Raw genomic sequence first — 17,584 nt, 5'->3', positions numbered from 1 at the left:
AGCCCAACAGTAAGGAAGGACTTTCCTGGCAAGGACTCAGCCAATAAGAAGCCATGGACACTTTGTTTATTATAGCCCTCCCAACTCCCTTTTCCTTTCTATAAAAGCATTCTCTTTCCCTTGCTGTCTGGGGGACTTGAGCATGGCTCACCATGATTGCAGACCACAAACTGCAATTCTCTATTGATCCTGAATAAACCCATCTTTGCTGGAGAAATAGCTGGCAATCTGTTTGTTTCAGGTCAACAAGTGTACCCATTATGACATACTACACCAATTTAATGTCTGATATCCAGCAGGTGTGGTGAAAAGATCCCACCTCTGAGGTGGTCCCAACAGAGGGGCACAAAACAAATGCCTGAGAAGCACCAAATATTGGTGGGAGTCTTCACTCACCACTTGACTGAGGGGCTGAATGAGCAGTTAGTAGGACCAAGGGAAACTTATGAAACTCATCTATTGGGTTGTACAGAATGTGAACAGTTCCTCACTGACACTGAATAAAGAGAAAACCCTAACATATGAGGCCTAATTTTCAAAAATACTGTAGAACAGGGAGGTATAATTATGATCCCACAAGCTCCAAATAGCAGCAAACTTTTGGAAATGATTTACTCTAGAAGCTAGAAAACATTTAGAAAGCCACTGGTGTTCTCTATAGGATATAAGGAGCCATGTCTCTGTTGAAATGAATTGTAATGTAATAAGCATAATGAGATTAAAAATGAAATGTAAAAAGCACTAAAGTGAACAGAAGAAATTAAAATGAACTTGGTGAAATGTGGATAGTTTCCAGGAAACTGAAACTTCTACAGAATAATGAAGAGGTAACCAGGATTGTGACTATGTTTGGTGATGGATATTAACTAGACTTATTGTGATCATTTTGCAATATATACATATATTGAATCATTATGCTGTACACTTGAAGCTAATATGTTATATGTCAATTATATCTCAATTTAAAAATAAAACAATCAAGGAAACCTGAATATTGCTAGATATTTAATGATATTAAGATACTTATGTTAAATGTTTAGGTCAACAAGCCTTTTCTTTGAAGGGTCACATAATAAATGTTAAAGGCTTTGTGGGTCTATAATCTGTTGCAACTATACAACTATGTCATTGTGGCCTGAAAGCAGCCAAAAACAACACATAACGAATGGCCAGGGTGGTGTTTTAATAAAATACTATTTACAAAAGAAAAAGGGATAACTAGAAATAAATGAACAGCAAAATTAATGCTAGAGAAAATCTAGTGCATAATGTCAAACTTGAGAGGTTTCCACAAAATCTAGAGAAAAAGAACAGAAAAAAATGAAAACGGATAGTAGAGATAGAAGAATAAAAATAGAAATTGAACCTAAGATGCCCTGAAATTGTGGAATAAGAAACTAGAAGAATTGGACAAGAAATAAAACCAAAAGTCAAAGCTGAAGAAATTTTGCAGAGATGGGAAAAAGAAAAACCCTCTGTGTACAGACTGAATGGATTCGTTATGATCTAAACTAAATTAAGAAAAAAAGTATCCATGTCCCTCCTGACAAAACTTTTGTGCTACAGAGACAAAGAAAATTATTTAAGGATGCAGCCAAAACAAAACTAAACCAAAGCAAATTAATGAAAAAAATAATTATAAGTGAATCCAAATCAGACTGACTTCAAACTTTAGTAATGTGGACAAGTGGAAAGGAGGAATCACTAATATGGAGGGCCAACTATAAATTATACATGAATTTCTGACTGGGCAGAGGGTCAGCGCCCCTAACACACCCCAACCTCCAGTGCACTGTTCAAGGGTCAACTGTAGTATGTTTCTTTCAATCTGGCATTTAAACACCATAATAAAGATGTTTAACTTAAAGTAAAAAAAAAAAGAAAAAACAACTTCTGCAATAGTAGATATCAGAAGACACTGAAACCATATTCATGGAATTCCAAAGGGGGGGAAAAATGTAACTGAAACCAAGTTATATTACATTCATGTGTAAGGCCATAGAGTACAATGGTTAAGGGTGCAGGATTTGGAGTCAGACAGTCAGGGTTTAAATCGTGGCTCCTCCATTGATCAGCGTGTCCATAGGCAAGTCATTTACATGTCTAATAAGATGGTTGTCTCAATTAAATGAGAGAATGCACACAAAGTACTCAGAATGCTAATTAAAGGCCATTTTAACTTAAGTTTGGATGAAGTTAGAATTTGAACGCAGATCTGCCTGAATCTACAATCAGGCTCACAGACCTTGTCCTTCAATCCTGACCTCTCTGACTCAACATGAAGAGTTTGGCACCTGGTACTGTGATTAGAATTACACTTGCCTTTTATGGCAACAGGAACCCATTCTCACACTTAAATTGTCAATGGCTCTTTGAAGGTCCTAGAGTAATATAAAGAGTATGGAATAAAGAAGGTATTTTATTAGAGGATCTAAAGGATTTCATTGGTCACTTAAGTCCTATATACCACTTAAATCAGGCAGTGTCCAAGTTCAGTACTTAGAAAAATTTCCTGCAGTCTCCCTCCCCTGCTATCAGCAAAAATTCAAGAAGGGGAAGGAGAGTTTCTGGTGCCATCTTGTCCAGAGCCCTTACTGAATATTTGCTAACTCCTAACAGTTCTGAAAATGAATGTTATGCAATGTGGAAATATAAATGTATTTAGGTTTTTGTTGTGTTGTCGTTCAATGGGTCAGAAGATGCTGTAGGCATAAACCTGGCCCTCCTAAGAGGAGGGAATTGCAGGAAGTGTAGACGACAGGAGATGCTTCTACTGCAGTTCATTTCCAGATCTGTGCTAATATCAGATCTTTGTATGTGTATTAATATTCCTTCAGAGTGCTACTTCTCCAACTTTCTTTTCCCCACCTAGCCTTTCAGCAGCTGATATAGTCATCAGCTTATCTGGCTTGTGGTTCTGTATAGCTATGCCTTATCTATTCTTGTGCCTAAAGTGACATGAAGCTCTGGAGGTCATATTTTCTATACTGACAAAGAACTTTTCTGATCTGTGATACCATGTATAGAAAAAGTTTTATGAGGTATAAGCAAAACAAACTAGTTATGTATCTAATGAATTTATGGAGGTTCCTTAAAAAACTAAAAATAGAGCTACCCTATGATTCAGCAATCCCACTCCTGGGCGTATATCCAGAGAAAACCAGAATTTGAAAAGATACGTACACCACACTGTTCATTGCAGCATTATTTACAACAGCCAGAAGGCAGAAGCAACCTAAATGTCCATCGACAGATGAATGGATAAAGAAGATGTGGTATATATATATATATAATGGAATATTACTCAGCCATAAAAAAGAATGAAATAATGCCATTTGCAGCAACATGGATATACCTGGAGGTTATCATACTAAGCAAAGTAAGCCAGACAGAGAAAGAGAAATATCATATGATATTGCTTATATGTGGCATCTTTTAAAAAATGGCACAAATGAACTTAAATAGACCCATAGACATAGAAAAACAACTTATGGTTACCAAAGGGGAAGAGGTTGGGAGCAATAAATTAGGAGTTTGGGATTAACATGTGCACACTACTATGTATGAAATAGATAACCAACAAGGACTTATTGTATAGCACAGGGAACTATACTCAATATTTTGTAGTAACCTATAAGGAAAAAGAATCTGAAAAAGAAAACTGAATAAAATAAAACTGAGTAACTTTGCTATACACCTGAAACTAACACAACACTGTAAATCAACTATACTTCCATTAAAAAATAAATAAAAATAAAAAGTATAAAATCACCTGGCATTAAAACTCTCCTAGAAAACACAGGACATATTCTCACAATTGGCTCTTTAAATTTGCTTTGACTTCTGATGGGCAAAGAGGTGATAAAAATTCTTATCAGTTGTAGTTTGGTTGCTAGAAGCAGAAACTGTTTTTTGCTAACATAAGCAAAAAGAAATATTTTTGAAAGGATATTGAGTTACACACAAAATCAGGGGAAATGAAACTTCAGGAAGCACCAGAAACAAAAATTAATAAGAGACACAGAGACAGAGAGTGGGAGAGAGGGAAGAAGGGAGGGAGGGAGGGATAGGGAAAGTGAAGTGATAGATTGAGATTAATTAGACTGAGTGGGTCACAACACTGTCTAGGGGAGGGTATGGGACATAGATTGTAGCCCATTACCACAGAGAAACATATTTTTATATAAATGGAGAATGGATGTTGGGCAAGCAAATATAAGTGACTCTCACTACCAAAGTATTCCTAAAGTACTTGTAAGTTTTAAATAACTCCCTGATTGTCAAGTGCTCACACATTCTTCAATGCAATTTCTGCTTGGGGACTTCACTGAATATCTATTTGCACTGAGCACCCATTTCTATCCCCTTCTATGTTCTTTCCTATGTTGTAATACTTCCCACACTTAGGAAGGCTAAAAAGAACATTTCCAAAGCGCCCTTAAAAATTGAGGTTCTGGAATTGATTTAAGTTCCATCACTGAGATGCAACTGCATGAGATTTCAAAGGCAGGAAGACTGGGGATAGAGGCAGGGACATTATAAGTATTTATTATTTTTCTGCAGTAGTAGCAACTCCAATAACCCTGGCAGACATCAGTTTTTCTGGTGGCCAGAATGCCCTATATACTGCCTAATCACCAAACTCATGGCCAAGGGCACCTGAGACATCAGCCAGAATTTCCTGCAGTTCCCTGGACTCTGGACTATATCTTCGGAGGCCTAACCCTTAGCCCAGCAGCAGACACCAACTTCCATTCTACTAGCCCCTGCTATAATTTTGTGAGTGCCTAATTTCCATTTCTAGTAGAGATACCTAAAGTAGCTTGTGTTTCCTTCACTGCACCCCAAATGATACAGACATCAAAAAACTCCTTTAATATCACTATCTGTATAAGCTTTAAGCTTTATTGCACATTCTTCCAGAGCTTCCCACATTGATCACAGGTATTATGTTTCCTTTTCTTTCACAGATGGCAGAATTTTGTTGAGTTGTTGAACAGAGCTTCATCTTATTTGTCATCTGATTTGCCTCCCAGTGAGTTTGGTTATTTTGTTCCTCAAGAGACCTATTCCCAGAGCTCTAGTTGAGGCTGTGACTTACCCCAATGGTTTGTTTGTTGGGTTTCATCTCATTGCTCCCAGAAATGTAAATGGCTTACCAGTGAAGAAAAAATAAGAGTGAAGTTTTCCTTGATGGCTATCCTTTAGGTCAGTTGGGTTGTAAAAGGCATAATTCTCCAAGTTGTATTATAACATGAAGCAGTCTCTAGTGATAGCCCTTTAAGACGAATGCAGCACATTTATAAAAGAAGTTGATATTCCTTATTAGAATTTCAGTTGTACAGTCCCTTAGATCTGAGAATCCTGTAGTTAGGTACTTATCCTACTAATATCTCACCAAAGGACTCTCCAAGATTTATATACATATATGTTTAGTGAACCAACTTTCTGTACACATTTTAAAAGAGACCAGTACAAGCAACTCTATGTCAATAAAATGGACAACCTGGAAGAAATGGACAAATTCTTAGAAAGGTATAACCTTCCAAGACTGAACCAGGAAGAAATAGAAAATATGAACAGACCAATCACAAGTAATGAAATTGAAAATGTGATTAAAAATCTTCCAACAAACAAAAGTCCAGGACCAGATGGCTTCACAGGTGAATTCAATCAAACATTTAGAGAAGAGCTAACTCCCATCCTTCTCAAACTCTTCCAAAAATTGCAGGGGAAGGAACACTCACGAGACCACCATTATCCTGATACCAAAACCAGACAAAAATACTATAAAGAAAGAAAATTACAGACCAATATCACTGATGAATATAGATGCAAAATTCCTCAACAGGATTTGAAAAGATAGTGGAAGAGTAAGATGAGATCAACTTCCTCCCCACAGATACATCAGAAATAAATTTACATGTGGAACTGCTCCTATAGAACACCCACTGAACGCTGGCAGAAGACTCAGACCTCCCAAAAGGCAAGAAATTCCCCACGTACCTGGGTAGGGCAAAAGAAAAAAGAATAAACAGAGACAAAAGGATAGGGACGGGACCTGCACCAGTGGGAGGCAGCTGTGAAGGAGGAAAGGTCTCCACACACTAGGAAGACCCTTCGCGGGCGGAGACTGAGAGTGGTGGAGGGCGGGAGCTTCGGAGTCACGGAGGAGAGCGCAGCAACAGGGCTGCGGAGGGCAAAGCGGAGCGATTCCCGCACAGAGGATCGGTGCCGACCAGAACTCACCAGCCCAATAGGCTTGTCTGCTCACCCGCCGGGACGGGCTCGGGCTTCGGTCGGAGCGCAGGGAGGACTGGGGTAGGCGGCGTGAACACAGCCTGAAGGGGGCTAGTGCACTACAGCTAGCCGGGAGGGGGTCCGGAAAAAGTCTTCAGCTGCCAAAGAGGCAAGAGACTTTTTCTTGCCTCTTTGTTTCCTGGTGCGCGAGGAGAGGGGATTAAGAGCTCTGCTTAAAGGAGCTCCAGAGACGGGCGCGAGCCACGTCTATCAGCACAGACCCCAGAGACGGGCATGAGACGCTAAGGCGGCTGCTGCTGCCGCCAAGAAACCTATGTGCGAGCACAGGTCACTAACCACACCTCCCTTCCGGGGAGCCTGTGCAGCCCGCCGCTGCCAGGATCCCGTGATCCAGGGACAACTTCCCCGGGAGAATGCACTGTGCACCTCAGGCTGGTGCAATGTCACGCTGGCCTCTGCCACCGCAGGCTGGCCCCGCATCCGTACCCCTCCCTCCCCCCGGCATGACTGAGCCAGAACTCCCAAGTCAGTCGCTCCTTTAACCTCGTCCTGTCTGAGCGAAGAACAGATGCCCTCAGGCAACCTACACGCAGAGGCGGGGCCAAATCCAAAGCTGAACCCCGGGAGCTGTACGAACAAAGAAGAGAAAGGGAAATTTCTCCCAGCAGCCTCAGACAGTGGATTAAAGCTCCACAAATAAATTCATGTACCCTGCATCTGTGGAATACCGGAATAGACAAGAAATCATCCCAAATTGAGAAGGTGGACTTTGAGAGCAAGACAGATTATTTTTTCCCCTTTTCCACTTTTTGTGAGTGTGTATGTATATGCTTCTGTGTGAGATTTTGTCTGTATAGCTTTGCTTTCACCATTTGTCCTAGGGTTGTGTCCATCCGTTTTTAGTTTGTTTTACTTTAAAAATTTTTTTTCTTAATATTTATTATTTATTTTAATAACTTTATTTTATCTTACTTTATTTTATTTTATCCTCTTTCTTTCTTTCTTTCTTTCTATTTTTTCAGCCTTTTATTCTGATCCGTGTGGAGAACAGGGTCTTGGTGCTCCAGCCGGGCGTCAGGACTGTGCCACTGAGGTGGGAGAGCCAACTTCAGGACACTGGTCCACAAGACACCTCCCAGCTCCATGTAATATCAAATGGTGAATATCTCCCAGAGATGTCCATCTCAATGCCAAGACCCAGCTTTACTCAATGACCAGCAAGCTACAGTGCTGGACATCCTATGCCAAACAACAAGCAAGACAGGGACACAGCCCCATCCATTAGCAGAGAGGCTGCCTAAAATCATAATACGGCCACAGACACCCCAAAACACACCTCCAGACATGGACCTGCCCACCAGAAAGACAAGATCCAGCCACATCCAGCAGAACACAGGCACTAGTCCCCTCCACCAGGAAACCTACACAACCCACTGAACCAATCTTAGCCACTGGGGACAAAAACCAAAAACAATGGGAACTACGAACCTGCAGCCTTTGAAAAGGATACACCAAACACAGTACAATAAGCAAAATGAAAAGACAGAAAAACACACAGCAGATGAAGGAGAAAGGTAAAAACCCACCAGACCTAACAAATGAAGAGGAAATAGGCAGTCTACCTGAAAAAGAATTCAGAATAATGATAGTAAAGATGATCCAAAATCCTGGAAATAGAATAGAGAAAAGGCAAGAAACATTTAACAAGAACCTAGAAGAACTAAAGACTAAACAAGCAATGATGAGCAACACAATAAATAAAATAAAAAATACTCTAGAAGGGATCAATAGCAGAATAACTGAGGCAGAAGAACGGATAAGTGACCTAGAAGATAAAACAGTGGAAATAACTACTGCAGAGCAGAATAAAGAAAAAAGAATGAAAAGAATTGAGGACAGTCTCAGAGACCTCTGGGACAACATTAAACACACCAACATTCGAATTATAGGGGTTCCAGAAGAAGAACAGTAAAAGAAAGAGACTGAGAAATATTTGAAGAGATTATAGTTGAAAACTTCCCTAATATGGGAAAGGAAATAGTTAATCACTTCCAGGAAGCACAGGGTCCCATACAGGACAAATCCAAGGAGAAACATGCCAAGACACATATTACTCAAACTATCAAAAATTAAATACAAAGAAAACATATTAAAAGTAGCAAGGGAAAAACAGCAAATAACACACAAGGGAATCCCCATAAGGTTAACAGCTGATCTTTCAGCAGAAACTCTGCAAGCCAGAAGGGACTGGCATGACATATTTAAAGTGATGAAGGAGAAAACCCTCAACCAAGATTACTCTACCCAGCAAGGATCTCATTCAGATTTGATGGAGAAATTAAAACCTTTACAGATAAGCAAAAGCTGAGAGAATTCAGCACCACCAAACCAGCTTTACACCAAATGTTAAAGGAACTCCTCTAGGCAAGAAACACAAGAGAAGGAAAAGACCTACAATAACAACCCAAAACACTTAAGAAAATGAGAATAGGAATATACATATCGATAATTATCTTAAATGTAAATGGATTAAATGCTCCCACCAACAACACAGACTGGCTGAAAGGATCCAAAAACAACACCCATATATCTGCTGACTACAAGAGACCCATTTCAGACCTAGAGACACATACAGACTGAGGTGAGGGGATGGAAAAAGATATTTTATGCAAATGGAAATCAGAAGACAGATGGAGTAGCAATTCTCATATCAGACAAAATAGACTTTAAAAGAAAGACTATTACATGAGACAAAGAGGGACACTACATAATGATCAAGTGATTGATCCAAGAAGATGTAACAATTGTAAATATTTATGCAACCAACATAGGAGCACCTCAATACATAAGGCAAATACTAACAGCCATAAAAGGGGATATTGACAGTAACACAATCATAGAAGGGGCTTTAACATGCCACTTTCACCAATGGACAGATCATCCAAAATGAAAATAAATAAGGAAATGGTGAGTTTAAATGATACATTAAACAAGATGTACTTCATGGATATTTATAGGGCATTCCATCCAAAAACAAAAGAATACGCATTTTTCTCAAGTGCTCATGGAACATTCTCCAGGATAGATCCTATCTTGGGTCACAAATCAAGCCTTGGTAAATTTAAGAAAATTGAAATCATACCAAGTATCTTTTCCAACCACAAGGCTATGAGGCTAATATCAATTACAGGAAAAGATCTGTAAAACATACAAACACATGGAGGCTAAACAATACACTACTTAATAACGAAGGGATCACTGAAAAAATCAAAGAGGAAATCAAAAAATACCTAGAAACAAATGACAATGGAGACACAATGATGCAAAACTGACGGGACGCAGCAAAAGCAGTTCTAAGAGGAAAGTTTATAGCAATACAATCCTACCTTAAGAAACATGAAACATCTCAAATAAACAACCTAACCTTGCACCTAAAGCAATTAGAGAAAGAAGAACAAAAAACAAAACCCAAAGATAGCAGAAGGAAAGAAATCATAAAGATTAGATCAGAAATAAATGAAAAAGAAATGAAGGAAACGATAGCAAAGATCAATAAAACTAAAAGCTAGTTCTTTGAGAAGATAAACAAAATTGGTAAACCATTAGCCAGACTCACTAGAAAAAACGGGAGAAGACTCAAATCAATAGAATTAGAAATGAAAAAGGAGAAATAACAACTGACACTGCAGCAATACAAAAGATCATGAGAGATTACTACAAGGAACTCTATGCCAATAAAATGGACAATCTGGAAGAAATGGACAAATTCTTAGAAATGCACAACATGCCGAGACCGAACCAGGAAGAAACAGAAAATATGAACACACCAATCACAAGCACTGAAATTGAGACTGTCATTAAAAATCTTCCAACAAACAAAAGCCCAGGACCAGATGGCTTCACAGGTGAATTCTATCAAAATTTAGAGAAGAGCTAACACCTATCCTTCTCAAAAACTTCCAAAATATAGCAGAGGGAGGAACACACACAAACTCATTCTATGAGGCCACCATCACCCTGATACCAAAATCAGACAAAGATGTCCCAAAGAAAGAAAACTACAGGCCAATATCACTGATGAACATAGACGCAAAAATCCTCAACAAAATACGGGCAGACAGAATCCAACAGAACATTAAAAGGATCATACACCATGACCAAGTGGGGTTTATTCTAGGAATACAAGGATTCTTCAATATACACAAATCAATCAACGTGATACACCATATTAACAAATTGAAGGAAAAAAACCATATGATCATCTCAATAGATGCTGAGAAAGCTTTTGACAAAATTCAACATCCATTTATGGTAAAAACCCTGCAGAAAGTAGGCATAGAGGGAACTTTGTTCAACATAATAAAGGCCATATATGACAAACCCATAGCCAACATGGTTCTCAATGGTAAAAAAACTGAAAGAATTTCCACTAAGATCAGGAACAAGACGAAGTTGCTCACTCTCACCACTATTATTCAACATAGTTTTGGAAGTTTTAGCCATAGCAATCAGAGAAGAAAAGGAAATAAAAGGAATCGAAATCAGAAAAGAAGAATTAAAGTTGTCACTGTTTGCAGATAACATGATACTATACATAGAGAATCCTAAAGATGCTACCAGAAAACTACTAGAGCTAAGCAATGAATTTGGTAAAGTAGCAGGATACAAACTTAATGCACATAAATCTCTGGCATTCCTATACACTAATGATGAAAAATCTGAAAGTGAAATCAAGAAAACATTCCCATTTACCATTGCAACAAAAAGAATAAAATATCTAGGAATAAACCTACCTAAGGAGACAAAAGACCTGTATGCAGAAAATTATAAGACACTGATGAAAGAAATTAAAGATGATACAAATAGATGGAGAGATATACCATGTTCTTGGATTGGAAGAATCAACATTGTGAAAAAAATTCTACTAATCAAAGCAATCTACAGATTCAATGAAATCCCTATCAAACTACCACTGGCATTTTTCACAGAACTAGAACAAAAAATTTCACAATTTGTATGGAAACACAAAAGACCCCGAATAGTCTAAGCAATCTTGAGAATGAAAAATGGAGCTAGAGGAATCAGGCTCCTGGACTTCAGAGTATACTACAAAGCTACAGTAATCAAGACAGTATGGTACTGGCACAAAAACAGAAATATAGATCAATGGAACAGGATAGAAAGCCCAGAGATAAACCCATGCACATATGGTCACCTTATCTTTGATAAAGGAGGCAAGAATATACAGTGGAGAAAAGACACCCTCTTCAATAAGTGGTGCTGGGAAAACTGGACAGGTACATGTAAAAGTATGAAATTAGAACACTCCCTAACACCATACACAAAAATAAGCTCAAAATGGATTAAAAACCTAAATGTAAGACCAGACACTATCAAACCCTTAGAGAAAAACATAGGTATAACACTCTATGATATAAATCACAGCAAGATCCTTTTTGACCCACCTCCTAGAGAAATGGAAATAAAACCAGTAATAAACAAATGGGACCTAATGAAACTTAAAAGATTTTGCTCAGCAAAGGAAACCATAAACAAGACCAAAGACCACCCTCAGAATGGGAGAAAATATTTGCAAATGAAGCAAGTGACAAAGGATTAATGTCCAAAATTAACAAGCAGCTCAAGGACCTCAATACCAAAAAAACAAACAAGCCAATCCATAAATGGACAGAAGACCTAAATAGACATTTCTCCAAAGAAGATACACAGATTGCTAACAAACACATGAAAGAATGCTCAACATCATTAATCATTAGAGAAATGCAAAGCAAAACTACAATGAGATATCATCTCACACCAGTCAGAATGGCCATCATCAAAAATTCTACAAACAATAAATGCTGGAGAAGGTGTGGAGAAAAGGGAACCCGCTTGCACTGTTGATGGGAATGTACATTGATACAGCCACTATAGAGAACAGTATGGAGGTTCCTTAAATAACTAAAAATAGAACTACCATATGACCCAGCAATCCCACTACTGGGCATATACGCTGAGAAAACCATAATTCAAAAAGAGTCATGTACTTGGGGCTTCCCTGGTGGTGCAGTGTTTGAGAGTCCGCCTGCCGATGCAGGGGACACGGGTTTGTGCCCCCGTCCGGGAGGATCCCACATGCTGCGGAGTGGCTGGGCCAGTGAGCCATGGCCTCTGAGCCTGCGCATCCAGAGCCTGTGTTCCACAATGGGAGAGGCCACAACAGTGAGAGGCCCGCATACCACAAAAAAGAAAAAAGATTCATGTACCAAAATGTTCACTGCAGCTCTATGTACAATAGCCAGGATATGGAAGCAACCTAAATGTCCATCAACAGATTAATGGATAAAGAGGAGCAGCACATATATACAATGGAATATTACTCAGCCATAAAAAGAAACAAAATTGAATTATTTGTAGTGAGGTGGATGGACCTACAGTCTGTCATACAGAGTGAAGTAAGTCAGAAAGAGAAAAACAAATACCATATGCTAACACATATATATGGAATCTAAGAAAAAAATAAAAATAAATGTCATGAAGAACCTAGGGGTAAGATGGGAATAAAGACACAGACCTACTAGTCCAGACCTACTGGACTTGAGGATATGGGGAGGGGGGAAGGGCAAGCTGTGACAAAGTGAGAGAGTGGCATGGACATATATACACTACCAAACGTAAAATAGATAGCTAGTGGGAAGTAGCCGCATAGCACAGGGAGATCAGCTAGGTGGTTTCTGACCACCTAGAGGGGTGGGATAGGGAGGGTGGGAGGGAGGGAGACACAAGAGGGAAGAGATATGGGAACATATGTATATGTATAACTGATTTACTTTGTTATAAAGCAGAAACTAACACAACATTGTAACACAATTATACTCCAATAAAGATGTTAAAAAAAGAAATCCTCAACAAAATACTAGCAAATAGAATCCAACAACACATTAAAAGGATCATACACCATGATCAAGTGGGATTTATCCCAGGGATGCAAGGATTATTCAATATATGCAAATCAGTCAATGTGACACACCATATTAACAAATTGAAGGATAAAAAACATATATGATCATCTCAATAGATGCAGAAAAAGCTTTGGACAAAATTCAACACCCATTTATGATAAAAACTCTCCAGAAAGTAGGCATTGAGAGAACCTACCTAAACATAATAAAGGCCATATACAACAAACCTACAGCAAATATCATTCTCAATGGTGAAAAACTGAAAGCATTTCCTCTAAGATAAGGAACAAGACAAAGATGTCCACTCTCACCACTATTATTCAACATAGTTTTGGAAGTTCTAGCCATGGCAATCAGAGAAGAAAAAGAAATAAAAGGAATCCAAATTGGAAAAGAAGAAGTAAAATGGCCACTGTTTGCAGGTGACATGATACTATACATAGAAAATCCTAAAGATGCTACCAGAAGACTACTAGAGCTAATCAATGAATTTGGTAAAGCTTCAGGATACAAAATTAATTGGCAGAAATCCCTTGTATTCCTATACACTAACAATGAAAGATCAGAAAGTGGAATTAAGGAAATGATCCCATTCTCCATTGCAACAAAAAGAATAAAATACCTAGGAATAAACCTACCTAAGGAGGTAAAAGAACGGTACTCAGAAAACTATAAGACACTGATAAAAGAAATCAAAGATGACACAAACAGATGGAGCGATATACCATGTTCTTGAATTGAAAGAATCAATATTGTGAAAATGACTATGCTACCCAAAGCAATCTACAGATTCAATGCAACCTCTATCAAATTACCAATGGCATTTTTTATAGAACTAGGACAAAAAAATCTTAAAATTTCTATGGAGATAAAAAAGACCATGAAAAGCCAGAGCAAACTTGGGGAAGAAAAATGGAGCTAGAGGAATCAGACTCCCTGACTTCAGACTATACTACAAAGCTACAGTAATCAAGACAATATTGTACTGGCACAAAAACCGAAATACAGATCAATGCAACAGGATAGAAAGCCCAAAGATAAACCCATGCACCTATGGTCAACTAATGTACGACAAAGGAGGCAAGGATATACAATGGAGAAAAGACAGTCTCTTCAATAAGTGGTGCTTGGAAAACTGAACAGCTACATGTAAAAGAATGAAATTAGAACACTCCCTAGCACTATATACAAAAATAAACTCAAAATGGATTAAAGACCTAAATGTAAGACCAGAAACTATAAAACTCTTAGAGGAAAACATAGGAAGAACAGTCTTTGACATAAATCACAGCAAGCTCCTTTTTGACCCATCTCCTAGAGTAATGGAAATAAAAACAAAAATAAACAAATGGGAAGCAACTTAAAATTATTAGAGAAATGCAAATCAAAACTACAATGAGGTATCACCTCACACCAGTTAGAATGAGCATCATCAGAAAATCTACAAACAACAAATGCTGGAGAGGGTGTGGAGAAAAGGGAGCCCTCTTGCACTGTTGGTGGGAATGTAAATTGATACATCAGTGTGGAGAACAGTATGGAGGGTCCTTAAAAAACTAAAAATAGAATTACCATATCACCCAACAATCCCACTACTGGGCATATACCAAGAGAAAAACGTAATTCACAAAGGCATATGCACCCCAATGTTCATTGCAGCACTATTTACAATAGCCAGGTCATGGAGGCAACCTAAATGCCCATCAACAGATGAATGGATAAAGAAGAAATGGTCCATATATACAATGGAATATTACTCAGCCATAAAAAGGAACAAAATTGGGTCATTTGTAGAGACGTGGATGGACCTAGAGACTGTCATACAGAGTAAAGTAAGTCAGGGAGAGAAAAACAAATACTGTATATTAATGCATATATGTGGAATCTAGAAAAATGGTACAGATGAACCAGTTTGCAAGACAGAAATAGAGACACAGATGTAAAGAACAAACATATGGACACCAAGGTGGGAAAGCGGGGTGGGGGTGGGGTTGAATTGGGAGATTGGATTATATAAACTAATATGTATAAAATAGATAACTGATAAGAACCTAAAAGAAAAACAGAAGATGGAAACAATGAAAGGATCCTTCAGGCACCATTTAAGTAAATTACAGTCTATCCAATTGATAAAACTATACAGCTGTAAAATAACATGGCTGGTCTGATACAGGAAGATTTCCAAGACATATTATTAAGTGAAATGATAAAGATGAATTGGGCAAAATATTTAGCAATTAGCAAGTGTTATATATGACAAGTGAAAAAATATGCATTGATATTAATTTGTTGTTGCAATTCTCTATTTACTACATCCATCAGCTGTTTGGTGATTACCCTTTGGATCAAGATACAAGGTACTGAGAATTTGAGGGGAAGTGTAGTATAACAGTTTACATTCCAGTGGTAAAACCAGATACCTCACTAGGTATTTCAAACAGAGGGAATTTATAGCAGTGGATTGAGAGATTGGTTATTACCAATATTATTGATAGAAGACTGAAAGAGCAAAAAGAGGATGGTGAGTGTATTCATTTCCCTAGGGCATTTGTCATTAACAAAGTACCACAAACTGGGTGGCTTAAAATAACAGAAATTTCTTCTCTCATGGTTCTGAGACTAGAAGTCTGAAATCAAGGTATCAGAAGGGCCATGCTACCTCTCAAGGCTATAGGAAAGAGTCTTTCCTTGCCTCTTCTAGATTCTGGTGGCCCCAAGCCTTCCTTGGCTGATGACTGCATAACTGCAATCTCTGCCTCTGTCTTCATATGGCCTTCTTTCCTCTCTGCCTCTTCTTTGTCTCTGCATCTAATCCCCGTATCTTTGTACAAAGACACTACTGTTCATTCAACGTCAGGCCCACCCAAATCCATAATGGCATCACCTTAACCTGATTACATATAGAAGATGATGTTTACAAACAAGGTCATATTAACAGGTTTCAGTGGTACCTACGTTAGGGGACACAATTCAACCCATGACCATGAGGTAATCCAGAGATTAGTAACTGTAGGAAGAAGCTGCCATCCTTAGGACTGAGGAAACATAGAAAAAGACATGCTATTAGCAGAGTCTAGAATCTCATAGGTGATTATGAGTCTGACAAACAAAAAGTTTAGGCAATATTATGCTTTATAGAGTAACAGGAGCATCGTGGTACTGTTGTTGCATTGTTGTGATAGCCTGTTGCTTACTGAGAAACCTAATGTCTTGATCTCTTCCCATTTCAGTATTGCTGGAGCTATGATTATTAAATGCTGTTAGGCACTGAGTGGGCCATTTTGTTTGCATGTTCTCTAGCCCCACATGTAAGTGTCATGAAAGGAAAGAAGTGGCATTATAAGAAAATAAAGACAACTACTCATTTACGGTGTGTAGAATTGTAAATTTTCTCATTCCCATTTTCACTCAAAGATTCTATCATAACCTGACTAAAATGACTCATTTTATATATACTGCCTCATATTATAAAACTTTTCACATTTGGAATCACAAAAATCCTGTGAACTTGTTTTTACTCTATGTATGATTATCACATAAAAACTTAATATCAGTAAGTTAGACTTAGGACTAGAATGGACCTGATGGCAAGATCAACTAGAAGACTAGACAAAATACAAAATACCATATGATCATCTCAATAGATGCAGAAAAAGCTTTTGACAAAATTCAACATTGATTTATGATAAAAACTCTCTAGAAAGGGGACATAGAGGGAACCTACCTCAACATAATAAAGCCCATATATGACAAACCCACAGCAAACATCATTCTCAATGGTGAAAAGCTGAAAGTATTTCCTCTAAGATCAGGAACAAAACAAAGATATCCAGTCTCACCACTATTCTTCAACATAGTTTTGGAAGTCCTAGCCATGGCAATCAGATAAGAAAAAGGAATCCAAATTGGAAAAGAAGAAGTAAAACTGTCACTGTAGATGACATGATACTATACATAGAAACTCCTAAAGATGCTACAGGAAAACTACTAGAGCTCATTAATAAAATTTGGTAAAGTTGCAGGATACAAAATTAATATACAGGAATCTCTTGCATTCATATACACTAACAACAGAAGATCAGAAAGAGAAATTAAGGAAACAATCCCATTCACCACTGCAACAAAAAGAATAAAATACCTAGGAATCAACCTACCTTAGGAGGCAAAAGACCTGTACTCAGAAAACTATCAGATAAGTTTTGATAAGATTCTGATGAAAGAAATCAAAGACAACACAAACAGATGGAAAGATATACCATGTTCTTGGATTGGAAGAATCAATATTGTGAAAATGACTCTACTACCCAAAGCAATCTACAGATTCAATGCAATCCCTATCAAATTACCAATGACATTTTTCA

The 17,584-nt window shown here is 38.0% G+C and overlaps 1 protein-coding gene across 1 annotated transcript in view; it reads left to right on the top strand.

The window, feature by feature from the left end:
• Positions 1-17,584, top strand: part of CUNH1orf87 (chromosome unknown C1orf87 homolog) — a 114,853-nt gene that overhangs the window by 71,089 nt on the left and 26,180 nt on the right. Inside the window, 1 exon segment of the mRNA XM_007462579.1 lies at positions 4,971-5,035. Coding sequence (XP_007462641.1) covers positions 4,971-5,035 — 65 coding nt within the window.

Source organism: Lipotes vexillifer, unplaced genomic scaffold (assembly GCF_000442215.2).
Source record: "Lipotes vexillifer unplaced genomic scaffold, Lipotes_vexillifer_v1.1 scaffold54, whole genome shotgun sequence".
NCBI classification, from domain to species: Eukaryota; Metazoa; Chordata; class Mammalia; order Artiodactyla; family Lipotidae; genus Lipotes; species Lipotes vexillifer.
Note: the sequence above shows the minus strand (reverse complement) of the source record. Positions and strands in the feature narration are given on the sequence as shown.